This window comes from Sinocyclocheilus rhinocerous, unplaced genomic scaffold, assembly GCF_001515625.1.
Source record: "Sinocyclocheilus rhinocerous isolate Xijiao unplaced genomic scaffold, SAMN03320098_v1.1 scaffold2020, whole genome shotgun sequence".
Classification (NCBI taxonomy): Eukaryota; Metazoa; Chordata; class Actinopteri; order Cypriniformes; family Cyprinidae; genus Sinocyclocheilus; species Sinocyclocheilus rhinocerous.
Window position 1 is genome coordinate 270204 of NW_015661988.1, and position 13954 is coordinate 284157.

Below are 13954 nucleotides of genomic sequence, written 5' to 3' on the forward strand. Positions count from 1 at the left end.
TATATCTACACTGGATACGAGCGGCGCGACGTGACAAAAAACAATTGATCCCATTCTAAACAGTGATGTAGTCTACATTGGATGCGGCGTGGTGCGATGCGACACAACAAATCCGCAAAAGTAAACTGCTGCCTTGTTCTATTTATGATGAACTACAAATAGTTTGCAACGGTTGCTTTGTCACGTCCAGTGTAGTCAGCCTCAAGCTGTTGTGGTGTGGTGTGGTGCCACGCGACAACTGTCGTGTCCGGTGTAGACAGTGTTATACTTCAACGGCTTTAAACTTTAAATCTAAATGCCCTTTAGACCAAAGCCCAGATGTCTGCTGTCCTGCAGGTGAAGGTAGTGTAGGATCAGACTCCTGCAGAGCATTCGTCCCGTCTCATGCATGACATTCCCCTCCTAGCAGGTGTCAGCAGAAACAGCTACTGACCTTCTCTTCTATTCTCATCTCTTCAGTTTTCTTCCATCTCTTTATTTTGTCTTCTCTTCTCATCTTTTCTCTTCATTTCGTCTCTTCTCATTTAGTTTCGTTTCATCACATGAGACAAGTAAAAAAAGATTGTCTCTTGTCTTTTTTGTTTTCTCTTCATTTCGTCTCTTTTGTTTTCTTATCTTTTGCCTTATTTCATCTTCTCTTCTCTTCTCTTCTCTTCTCTTCTCTTCTCAGTCAGCATGGCTTCCAGATTTCTTCCAGCTGTCCTGCAACTTAACAGTTCTGATTTGCACTGCATGATATGTAACTTAAAAACAGTATTAACCACTTACAAAACTGAGAATGATAGTATGATATTCATCTACATCTACAGCGCCAGCTCAACTGCTCTCTCAAATTTACAGCGGCTGTTCACTAGACATAACTCAATAATGTGCTGCAATTTGCTGTCAAATAATTTAAATTGTATTTGTTATTATAGTTAGACAAAGAAGCTGAAACCGATTTTTGATGTTTTAACAGCACATTGTTAAATGCAGTGCACTGTATGCATGTTTGCACACATAACGTCATGGGTTCACCTCCACTTAAGCTTTGTATGTGTGTTAATTTAAATTTGGCCTGAAGGCTGCTGTTATAAAGACTTTGTACATTTGAGGAAAACACATCCTTTAAAATGGAAACACCCTACCATCTTTTGCAACCCCAGCATGGTGTGTAACTGGAGAGATTGAAGTAAGTTTAATATTTAGACCAAATCAAACGAATTAATCAGCTAGATTGAGTTTACATGGTGCGAGGGATCAAGTGAAGGATGTGTCTTTCCTCAGTGTTGTGCTAAGCTCATCTGTGTAGATCTGTTTTACTGATTTACTGCACCACGCCTGGCCTGGTGTCATCTTTTCATATGTAGAGGATGAGGTCAGGTCAGGTGACTTGGGGTCAGGGCTTTCAGAGTTCTGTATGTGGCATTTTGACCCCTGTGCTCTATTTCTCTCTGTCCCTCTCCAGAGTGGCTTCACCCCTCTCCACATAGCGGCTCACTACGGTAACATCAACGTAGCGACCCTGCTTCTGAACCGTGGGGCTGCCGTAGATTTCAAGGCGAGGGTAAGGACATGAACTCCAGCTGTAGAATTCTGTAAGAGAGGAGTGCATTGATATGAACGGTTCATGAACTACACTGGGGTCAGAGCAGGGTCAGTCTCTATATGCAGTGCCTTTTTTTTGTCTCCATGTCATGTCATATTTAAAGCATGGATTGAAATGGCACCATAAAGGATGGTGTTTAGTTGTATATTTACATGTTATTTAATGAAATTTTGTCACAATTAAATGACGTAATGTGCAATATTAAATCTCTCTGTTTAAATAAATCCTCTTTTTCTTTAATGGTTAATTTTCCTAAACCGTGATAGGGTCAATTATATTCCTTTTTTTTTTTTTTTTTAAGATCTATTAATTAAAATATAAATTATAATGCAATTCACACTTGCAGTGACTTGAATACAAGTGATTCATGTTTATATTTTTGTGACCAAAATGTCAAGGTAATTCAAAAAGTGTCTCATTAAAAAAAAAGAACCTTAAGTAGTTTTGAATAATAATATATTGTCTTAGAAAAAATAAGCAGGACAGCAGTTTTGTTAAAATATTTTAAATATAGATAGTCAAGTACCACCAACATACTAGAAAAAAACACACAAATCATATAGAGAAACACTGCAGATGCTCATTACTGTGTCAGTCAGTCTTTTAAAATATCAGATAATTTGACCTTTGTATGACAAGACAAAATTAGTTCAGTGAAATGTAATGTGCTTAATGATATTTATGTGCTTGTGATGTTTGTAAAAACTAAACATGCTATTACTTTTTACTTAATGGTTACTCCGCACGACAGTTTTACAGTCAATTTCACTTAAACAATTACACTACCATTTAAAAGTTTAGGGTCAGTAAGGTTATTTTTTCAAATTCATATATATATATATATATATATATTTGAATTTTCTATTCATCAAAGAATATTGAAAATAATGTATCATGGTTTCTACAAAAATATTAAGCAGCACAGCTATTTTCAACATTGGTAATAATGAAAAAATATTTATTGAGCAGTAAATCGGCATATTATAAAGATTTCTGAAGGATCACGTGACACTGAAGACTGGAGTAATGATGCTGAAAATTCAGCTTTGCATCACAGGAATAAATTACATTTTAAAATATTTAAAATAAATTAAATACAATTAAATTGTAAAATAATTTTTTTTAAATACTACTGTTTTTACTGTATTTTTGGATCAAATAAATGCAGCCTTGGTGAGCATAAGAGACACAAAAATAACAAAAAACTAAAATCTTGCCAAACTCCAAACTTTTGACCACACTCTTAAAAATAAAGGTGCTTCAAAAGCCGACAGGTTTTGCGAAATCGCCGACAAATGCCCGAAATCGGAGGCAAATCGGTGCTCGTTCACGCGAGTGACAATCACGCAGTGTGAATTATCAAAGACGCGATCACCGAGAACCGACACTGAGAGAATCGCCGACAAGTCGCAGACGCCCAGTGAAATATTTGGCATGCTAAATATCTGGAGCTGTCGGCGATTCACAATCACGCTGTGTGAATTGAGTTCTGACTGAAAAACGCATCTGCGATGACCTACAGCCAATGAGAGACCAAGATACAGGGCAGCGGGAAGTTCGGGGAGGAGTTATATGAAACGTAGTGTGCGGACCAGTGTTGCCAAATCCGCGATTGCCGCCGGTTGTTTTTTATGTCAGCAGGTTGAAGCGACCCCAATAACGTGATATTTAGGCCCTGGAATGTGAATTGTACCAGGAGAACCCCGCCAAAAAAATGTGTATTTTACCACCCGAACGGGGGATTTTTATAGGCTAGTTTTGAGTAGTAATTGGGCGGGTTTTGTAGCGAAAACCTGGCAACCCTGCACCAGACAGAGCTGTCGGCGATTCTTCCTATTGTAAAGTCATGCAGTGTGTAACCTCCTGTCGTCGTTCCATCGTGCAGTGTGAACACAGCAACAGCTGAATGCTACCCCAGATAGTCATTCAGTGTGAAACCAACAGTGATGCAACGTCTTTGAAAATCGTGCTGTGTGAACTCGGCATTAGGGTCAGGGTCAAAGAGTGGCAGAGAGACACTGGTCAACATAGTCTAAACCAGTTCAGGGCCAATCTGTGCATGCAGTGCCATAAAGGTTGTCTGGATCAGGTGTTTTATCTTCGCTTCAGGAGAATGATACGTTTGTTGTTCTGAGAGCAACACTGGCTCAATTTAAGCAGCTGAGTTCTGACATTTATTAGCTGTCATACGGCGGTTATTTCCAATCCTCTAATTTGTTTTGCTGAACAACGGCACTGGGACACAGCACTGTTTGTATCATGCTTATCAGTGTGCAAGTGTTGCAGATCACCATATGCCAGTGTTTCTTTAAAATAAATAAATAAAGTTTTCTCTCACTCCACGATCGCTCAGAGTGGGTTTTCTCTCAAGCAAGCAGGGAGTGGAAAATGGAAAACCTAGCAGTGGAGGAATTATTATCCCAATACTTCTGTCTACAGTGTGACGACGTGCACTTCATCTGTGCCACTGCAGCTCTGGACAGAATCTCTCATTTGTGAAACATTATTAAAAATCTTTAAGATGGAACATATTTTGTTCACTAAAGACTTAATATCATGCTTATATGCCACCAGCAACATATTAATACAGATACGTAGACGAATTAAGACACAATAAATTATTGAATGCTGTATTAATGTATGTATGATTTTAGAGGATTGGTATAATTAATAACCTCCAATAAATTGACACCATCAGTTTGCTTAGTAAAGTATAAAGTATAAATAGTAAAATAAAACGATCTCTGTTGAAACATTAATGCATGCCGTTGCTTACTACAGACTTGTCCCTCAGTTTGTAAAAAAAAAAAAAAAAGCTCACAACACAAATACAGTTTTTAGTATATACAGTAGATTTATATTTTGGTATATATTTTGATATATTCTCATTTTGGATACATGTACACTCAACATTGATACAGAAATAAAAGTGTTTTATACTCCTTGTGATTGTTGACCTCCTTGTCAATGAATAAGAAACATTTAAAGTGAAAATTAAGTTTTTAACATCGTATTTGCTGTTGCTATTAAGTTATATTATTTAGCCATTGTTCTTTTTGACGTTTGTATTAGCCAAATAATCAGGACCATATTAAGGACATATAAAAGGACAGTTGCAAAAACTTTATACCTCAAATCACAAACATTGTAACTGAAGAATTCTGTTTTCTGACTAATAAATATTACCGAAAGAACAATTTAACCAAAATAAGCAATGTTTAAAGGGAAAGTGCGCTATTTTTCAATGAATAGAAATTCTTCCTTTAAAAATAGTTTTTGTGATTATCTATAGAAAATGTATTATTAGTTCATCAGATATACATAGAAAATGCCAGTTGTTATTATACAGTCACACAGCACCAATATAGTATGTGTTTACATGTAATCAACCTTGTTCTTTTGAACTTGATTATGTGTCTGACAATCTTTTTATTGTGGCAGAATGATATCACGCCTCTTCATGTGGCATCGAAAAGAGGAAATGCCAACATGGTCAGGCTGCTGCTGGAGAGAGGAGCTCGAATTGACGCCAAAACCAAGGTCAGTGCCGCAAGAAGTCTTTCTTTTCCAGCTCTATATTTAAGTCATCAGAGGAAGTGAGCACATTTATTGCACAATGGCATGTGTGTATTGTATAGTTTATAAAGACTTGGAAAGAAAAAAAATACATGTAAAGTTTCAGAGGAAACAAATTCAGTTGCTGTTAATTTGTGGCCAGTTTCAGCTGCTTTCTTAGAAGCACAAGATGCTTTTCAAGATGAACAGGGAATTTATTTGGAAGGGATAATTCATGCCGTTCGATTCTAATAAATGATAACTGCAGCCCTCGGGTTACATGAGTTTGGCACCACTGTCGAAGAGAAATTGCATGCAGATGTTGTGCTCTTCTTTGTCTCCAGTAGTGGAACACTACCTTTCATTGTGTGTTTGACATATTGACACATGTCGGTAATACTGGGAGGGATTGTGATGTTAATGATGGCTGATGTTTGAAGATTCTGGCACCTGCCAGTGGGGCAGTGTATAATATGTGTGTTTGTTTTCAAACCTCCAGGACGGCCTGACACCTTTACACTGTGGAGCGAGGAGCGGTCATGAGCAAGTAGTTGAGATGTTACTAGATCGTGGAGCACCCATCCTCTCTAAGACAAAGGTTAGATATGCTGATGTTTTGCACTTAAAAATGCATATTCTGTCGTCATTTAATCACCCTCTTGTCTTTCCAAACTTACTTTCTTCTGTGGAACACAAAAGGTGATATTTTGAAGAATGTTCATGCTGCTATTTTCATGATTGTGTCCGTTCACTTTTGTTATATGGAAAAGTGCAGCCTGGACATTTAGCTAAGCATCTCCTTTTGTCTTGTCCGATTTATTTATATAGGACTTTATACAATACAATTTGTTTTAAAGCAGCTTTACAATAATAAACAAGAAAACAGCAGTGTTAATGTTGCAAAATCCATAAATTATGAAACAATAAATGTATTTATTTTATAATATTTTTACAGAAGACAATAGTGTCATTATTCAGTTCATTTAATGGGCCGTTTACACGACAACGTTTTCAGCCAAAAACGGGAAACTTTTTATGCGTTTTGACTGTTCGTTTACATGACAACGGCATTTTGGGGACTGAAAACGCATATTTTTGAAAACGGGTTTCAAAGTGCAAGTTTTTGAAAACGCCACCGTTGTCGTTTCCGTGTAAATGGGGTGCTGTGTGTACATTAATGAGGAAAAAAAATTAACTTAAATGATTTTAGCAAATGGCTGCAATATAACAAAGAGTGAAAAATGTAAGGGGGTCTGAATACTTTCCGTACCCACTGTATATATATACAACTTTGAAAAAACATTTTCTTTTACAATTTACAATCAGTCAGTCAGATTTTTAAAAAAGTGCTTTCCAGCTTTGTGTGCAATATGCATCAGATAAACAGAACTAAATAGTCTCGTAAAATCCCAGATTCCTTTTTTTCCCTCTTTGGCTTCCACCTTAGATGGTTCCCTCCAAATTTTATATGTGAGAACTTGGAGGGAAGATCATGAACATGTAACATGTTTTGTTTCTGCACAGCACCATGGCAATCTGTAAAAAGCCTCTTTTGGCAAAGAGCGCAGTGAATACTGTCATGCTCTGAAGTAATGGTTACAGAACGGGCGTGTCTCTGCACTTTATGAGGAAAAAAGGAAGGAAGAAAGAAAGAAAACTTTAGAAAGACAAGTCTGCCAAGCATAGAGCAGCAGGAGCCACGTGTTTTCATTCGTCTGGAAACAAAGCTTTGTTAACTCTTCAGTCATCTGGTTATGGGGAAAAAGCAACCCGATTTTCATTAGTAAGCTGGAGTAAAAGCCACCAGAATCTCTTTTTTATCTCTGTAGAATGGTTTTACACCACTTCATATCGCTTGCAAGAAGAACAGGATTAAAGTGATGGAGCTGCTGCTGAAACACGGAGCGTCCATTCAGGCTGTGACTGAGGTGAGAGAGAGTTTTTTTCTATTTGCAGAGCTTGCTTTGCTGTACACTGTGGTCTCTTTTAATCAACAGCTTAATAACTCCTAATGTAAGAAATATTGTTTATGCCTTCGTAAGAAATGTTGGTTGTCTGTGGAAACCAGGGTCGTAGCAACCATTATAATTGGAGAGACTTTTGTCCCACCCAACTTTTTGGGACATATTTATTTATTATAAAGTTTTATTTTACTTGCTTAAGGTGTGAAGAACAATGCCTTTAAGACCAGCCGACTGCATGTTCAGAACAAATCAGCAAAATATAAATGTTATGTCACCTAATTAATATTCATGAGCCAAGTTGATATGAATATTATGTCACCTAATTAATATTCATGACCCAAGTTGATAAGGTTTATAAAATGGCCCTACTACATTTCTGATTGTTCCTATGCCTCAGATGGAAATAATGTGCTGTTAAATGAGATTACAAAGCCTGTTTACACCTCAGAAAAGGTTTTTGCAACTTTATAGTTCAGAATTTTGACTTTATTTGTGACTTATATGTTCCAATTGCGACTTTATATTATGCAATTGCAACTTTATTTCTCATAATTGCACATTTGTCAGACAATGCAACTATAAAACTAACAAAGTGTCACTTTATAATTTGCAACGCGACTTTATATATCAAAATAGTGACTTGATTTCCTATAATTGCAACTTTAAAATGTACAATTTGACTTTATTTCTCACAGTGTAATTTCAGATCTCATATCTGGTAATGTGTCTTTAATTCTTGCAGTGGTAACTTTGTTTCTAGTAATTGTTATTATTTCTTGTACTTGCAAAATACCGCATTTCACAATTGCAACTGTATTTCTCAGCATTTGCAACTTTACATTTCACATTGTGACTTATTTCTTATTTTAAACTTTAATCCGAGGCAGAAATGGGTTTCCATACATAGAAATCAAGCATTTGACAATCGAGTGAGATGTAAAGCATTTCAATCAAATATGCCGTTGTTTAAAAAAAAAAAAAAAAAAAAAAGAAACGTGCGTTAATAGACATGTTTTTATAATTTATTCAACATAGCCAAAAAAATAAATACTATTTACAGTGTGGCAATTCATTGCATTTAATTGAACTCAATCACATCAGCGCTGAACAAACATACTGTACAGGTTATTAAAGTTATGTTATTATGGCCACTGTGTAAAATGGGTGATAATTGAGTGGGCTGCATTAATGTGTCTTGCTCTTTGTCACATATGAGAACCGCAGGAGAAAACAGCCGTATCAATGACAGTAAGGAATCTTTGAAAACGGTGACGTCATGCGCGTGTGTAGTACGTGTTAGGTATGTAGACATGCGCAGTACGTGTCGATTTTAAAGGCGAGCGCGAACAAACATACACAACAATGGCGGAGTACATGGTACTGTTGTTGCTGCTCAAGAGTTTGCTAACGCTTCTTCAGCAAAGTGTGGATTTACTTCACCAATATTACAACCAACAGCGGAGACGCATTATATACAACATATAATCGTCACTTCCATACAGGTACTGTTTACTAACAAGGTGACAGCGCCAACTACTGGCCTGGCATACGTAATATAGCGTTTTTGGCCGTTTTCGCGGATATGTGTAAATGAGAATCGTTTTGAAAACATTGTCGTGTATACGTGAAACTTTTTTTAAAACGTAAGGGAAAAACTTTTCAGTTTTTGACTACATCATTGTCGTGTAAACGTAGCCTTAGTTCAACTCAATCCAGTTCAGCTTTTGTTACTCTTTTGTAAGTCGCTTTGGATCAAAGTGTCTGCTAAATGCATAAATGCAAATATTAGTGAATACAAATTGTCTTTTAAACCCCTATTAAACGTTTTTGTGTTCTAGTAAGGGTTATTTGGGTTTGGAATGACATGATGGCGAGTGAATGATATAATTTTTGAATGAACCGTTCCTTTAAGTGTATGCAGATGTGACGATATCATTTTTTCTTCTATTTTTCCATTGCATCACTGAACACTTTCCTGGAATCTGAAAGCAAAGCGAAACATGGTCACAGACTTCTCGCCAAATTAGATAATATCCCAGCCGATTAGTGTCACAATGGAGCAATTGTTTTAGCACAAATAGTGACGTATAAATATTCTCTCGCTGTTTTACCCCAAATGTCCTTTTAAAGGGGGGATTATGGCTCTATTAGATTTTCAAAGTTTACTTTTGCTTCTCTGAATTCTTAGAAAGATTGAACACTGTTTTAGATTTGATCCATCTGTGATTCCTATGAGATGCCAAATGAAAAATAGAGAATTGATAAGTGAAAGTTCTTCAGTTATTTTATTTCGGCATAACATAAATTGTTGTGTGATTCAACAGAATGGCCTTTCACCATTGCACATGGCCACGCAAGGAGATCATCTGAACAGCGTTCAGCTCTTGCTTCATCATGAAGTGCCCGTGGATGACGTCACCAACGATTACCTGACAGCCCTGCATGTCGCTGCACACTGCGGACACTACAAAGTTGCCAAGGTCCTTGTGGACAAGAAGGCCAATCCTAATGCCAAAGCACTGGTGAGTCTTGCATTAACAAGTGGAATGTTTCAAAGTTTCATATCCAGACCTTTGACTATAGGAATAAGGTCTGGTACACTTTACAGCTTATTTTGGCCAAGAACCGTCTACTTAAAGGTATAGTTCACCCAAAAAAGAAAATTCTGCCATTTACAATTTGTTAAAAAACTCTATGAGTTTCTTTGAGCTGTTGAGCACAAAATAAGTTATTTTGATGAATGATGGAAACCGAACAGTTGACGGTAGCCATTGACTTCCATAGTATAGAAAAATACTATGGAAGTCAGTGGCTACCGTGAACTGTTTGGCTACCAACATTCTTCAGTATATCTTCTTTTGTGTTCAGCAGAAGGAGGAAACACGTACAGGGTTGGAAAAAAAATTGACAGAACTTTCATTTTTGGGTGAACTATCCCTTGAAATGTAAAGCGACCGACATTTTATTTGTTTTTATGTGCTGTTTAGGGGTTAGTTTATCTAAAATGCCTTATTTCATAATAATTGACCAGTGTGGTGGTGGTGGGTGGGGGTTAATACAGTAAAAAAAGAATTGATGTAGAAACAATTTTCAATCAGAAATTGCACAAATCTCACAAACAAGCAACAGCAAATAATACAAGTAATGAAACATCGTTTTGAAATGAGGTAATATTTGCTTTAGCGACCAGTTCCCAGTGCTTCAAAGCTGCATATTTCTGTGTCTCTGGCAGTCTGGACTCACGCCGATTCATGTGGCCGCTTTTATGGGCCATGAAAACATTGTGACTCAGTTGACAAATCACGGAGCATCTCCTAACACGATGAATGTGGTGAGTACAGCCATCCCCAACCCCACCAGCACCAAACAAACCATTTTACAAGTTTCCTTTGAATAATGAAAAAAAAACAAAGTAAAACAAAAAAATATTTGAGCGAAGCCCCAGAGGCCAGCCGTGTTCCTCTCTGGAACGTGTCATTGCTTGCCACATTGGTTTGGTCTCCCGTTTAATAAAGCCTTCTAGGGTAATAACAGTCTCCGTCCATGTGCTTAAACATACGTCTGACTGCAGGTTGGATCTCCTCAGTCTACTGTAATTAGAGTACAGTCAGACTGTAATCATGCTCGACTGTTCCCCATCAGACAGACAGTGGGCCAACAGCGAGCCACTGTTACCGTAGAAACATGCTTTAGGCTTTGTTGGGGTGCAGCTCATCGAGGCAGTCAAAACAAAGAAAGCAAAACAGTTTGGGCAGAGGGGCAGAGTCTGATGAAAGAGCTGTGCACACACAAAGACTTACTGTCCAAACACAGTAGTACCTTTTTTCCAGAAGCTTCCTCTGTGTGTGTTTTAGAGAGGAGAGACGGCACTCCATATGGCTGCCAGGGCAGGACAGGCAAACGTGGTGAAATTCCTGGTGGCGAATGGAGCAGATGACTTCCATAGTATAGAAAAATACTATGGAAGTCAGTGGCTACCGTGAACTGTTTGGCTACCAACATTCTTCAGTATATCTTCTTTTGTGTTCAGCAGAAGGAGGAAACACGTACAGGGTTGGAAAAAAAATTGACAGAACTTTCATTTTTGGGTGAACTATCCCTTGAAATGTAAAGCGACCGACATTTTATTTGTTTTTATGTGCTGTTTAGGGGTTAGTTTATCTAAAATGCCTTATTTCATAATAATTGACCAGTGTGGTGGTGGTGGGTGGGGGTTAATACAGTAAAAAAAGAATTGATGTAGAAACAATTTTCAATCAGAAATTGCACAAATCTCACAAACAAGCAACAGCAAATAATACAAGTAATGAAACATGAGATTTTGAAGTAGGAAACCTGAAATAGTATTTTCTTGTAAAACATACTCCAATAATTCACTATATATACTGTATATATATATATATATATATATATATATATATATATATACATACCGTAGAAACATGCTTTAGGCTTTGTTGGGGTGCAGCTCATCGAGGCAGTCAAAACAAAGAAAGCAAAACAGTTTGGGCAGAGGGGCAGAGTCTGATGAAAGAGCTGTGCACACACAAAGACTTACTGTCCAAACACAGTAGTACCTTTTTTCCAGAAGCTTCCTCTGTGTGTGTTTTAGAGAGGAGAGACGGCACTCCATATGGCTGCCAGGGCAGGACAGGCAAACGTGGTGAAATTCCTGGTGGCGAATGGAGCAGATGTGGACGCCAAAGCCAAGGTGAGCGAGAGATATGAGTCTAAGTATGTGCTGATTTATTAGTGATTTGGATAAACCCCTAACCCCTAAATGTTAAAGTTCGGCATGTAGTTTGCTCCAGTCGTGCAACTTGTTGAGGAGAGGTGTGTTGTTGTATTTCGTAGATATATAATTTTTGTCTGGCAGATGATAAACAGATTAAACAAATCCCACTTGTACTGAATGAGGGCCTGAAGAGAGACATAATCGTGGGCTCTTTTGATTTGAGTCACAAAGCAACTACTCAGAACACCCTAACATTCACATAGCAACATGCTAAAAACCACTCAGAACACCTTAACATTCATAGAGAATTGCCCTGGCAACCGCCCAATCAGAAGCAACCGTATAGCAACACACTAAAAACCACACAAAAGCAATCTTCAAACAAAGTGGTAACAACCATCTAGAACAATAGCAACATGTAGCAACATGCACAACATCACTCAGAGTATCTTAGCAATCACCTAGCACACCCTAGAAAAAACGCATAACAACGTGCTAAAACCACTCAAAACACCTTTTCAGACACCTAGTAACACTCTAGCAACCATTAATAACAAACTAGCAACTATGTAGCAACATGCTCAGCTCCATTTTAGCAACCCGCTAGATCACCCAACATGCTACATGCTAAAAACACTCAGAACACCTTAACAATTGTAGAGCATTGCCCTGGCAACCACCCAATCAGAACACCTTAGCAACCATATAGCAATACAATTAAAACTACACACAACACTTTAGCAACCACTCAGAACACTAGCAGCATTGTAGCAACACACACAACATTACTCAGAATATCTTAGGAACCACCTGGCACATCCTAGGAAAACTGCATAGCAACGTGCTAAAACCAATCAAAACACCTTTGCAGCCACCTAGTAACACTCTAGCAACCAGAAAACACACTAGAAACATTGTATCAACATGCTCAGCACCATTTTAGCAACCAACCCGCTAGAACAGGGGTTCCCAACCACATTCCTGGAGCCCCCCCAACACTGTATGTTTTCCATGTCTCTCTTTAAACAAACACACATGATTCAGATCATTAGCTAAATAGTAGAGACTCCAATTCCTGAAATGGGTGTGACGGTGCAATTTTTGCTATCGTACGAGCTCATATTTTCTCAGATGGGAAAAATCGCGTGGAAGTCGTTGATGCTCGTATGGTCGTGCCTCGCATCGTGTGAGAGAAATTTATGAGCCGAGCAGAGCCGAGCACCTCCTGAGCTCCCAATGAATTTTAAACATGCTTAAAAAATTCGGGAGTCAGCCCGATTTTGACCAGTGTATAGGCTCTTCCATATTACAACCACATTACATACGATAGATCTATGTATATTATTATAGCTCAGTGGCTACTAGACGACCCCATATCGTGCGGATACACCGTCTCACACACACACACACACACACACACACACAAACACACACACACACAAACACACACACACACACACACAAATCTCTCTAGTTGTTTTTGTTGAAAGGAATGGCTATGCTGTTTTCTGCTGAATGTGCTCCACTGAAGGTGCTTCTGAAAAGAGTGAGGGTGCACATCTATTTTCACATATATTTTGTGCCAATCATTGCTATCGAGCAAAGAGCGCTCCTTTAATAATCACTCACTCATCTTACTTCATCACGATCTCAGAAAGTTCTGTCAATGAATCTCTCTTTTTACATTGCATCTACACTTTGAAATAATGAGGTGATTCGCGAGCGTGCAGAATTCAGCAGTGGACAAAACTCCAGCTTTGCGAGCGTTGAGTGGATTCTAACATAAACACTTCTGATTGGCCATTGCGTTCAAGAAATCAACAGATATGTTTGATTGGCTACATTGCTCACCGCTGCAAAAAGACGTTGTAAAGAGAAACTTTTGACTCTTCAGAAACTCTCCAGGCCAAATCTGTATTATTATTATTATTATTATTATTATTATTATTATTATAGCTTCAACTGAGGGTGCTCTTGCTTTCATTTGAATACCCCCATATAACAGGACCTATCTCTGCAATTCACCACATCATTTGCACACACATCTTTTTATTTTCTTTTTTTTTTCCCTATCCAACGCTATATAGCAGGAACATTGAAAAGCTCCATATC

The 13954-nt window shown here is 37.9% G+C and overlaps 1 protein-coding gene across 9 annotated transcripts in view; it reads left to right on the plus strand.

Moving 5' to 3' along the window:
• LOC107727055 (ankyrin-3-like) overlaps positions 1–13954 on the plus strand; it is a 117407-nt gene that overhangs the window by 46541 nt on the left and 56912 nt on the right. For 3 of the 9 annotated variants that reach the window (XM_016536809.1, XM_016536810.1, XM_016536812.1), the window contains exons 1-4: positions 6690–7071; positions 10340–10438; positions 10962–11003; positions 11762–11818. In XM_016536809.1, coding sequence (XP_016392295.1) covers positions 7024–7071; positions 10340–10438; positions 10962–11003; positions 11762–11818 — 246 coding nt within the window. In that variant the 5' untranslated portion in view covers positions 6690–7023. Of the gene's footprint in view, positions 1–1447; positions 1547–5029; positions 5129–5642; positions 5742–6685; positions 7072–9431; positions 9649–10274; positions 10439–10961; positions 11004–11719; positions 11819–13954 lie in introns of those variants that run through there. The other 6 variants (XM_016536818.1, XM_016536817.1, XM_016536816.1 and 3 more) reach the window with 6 other exon arrangements.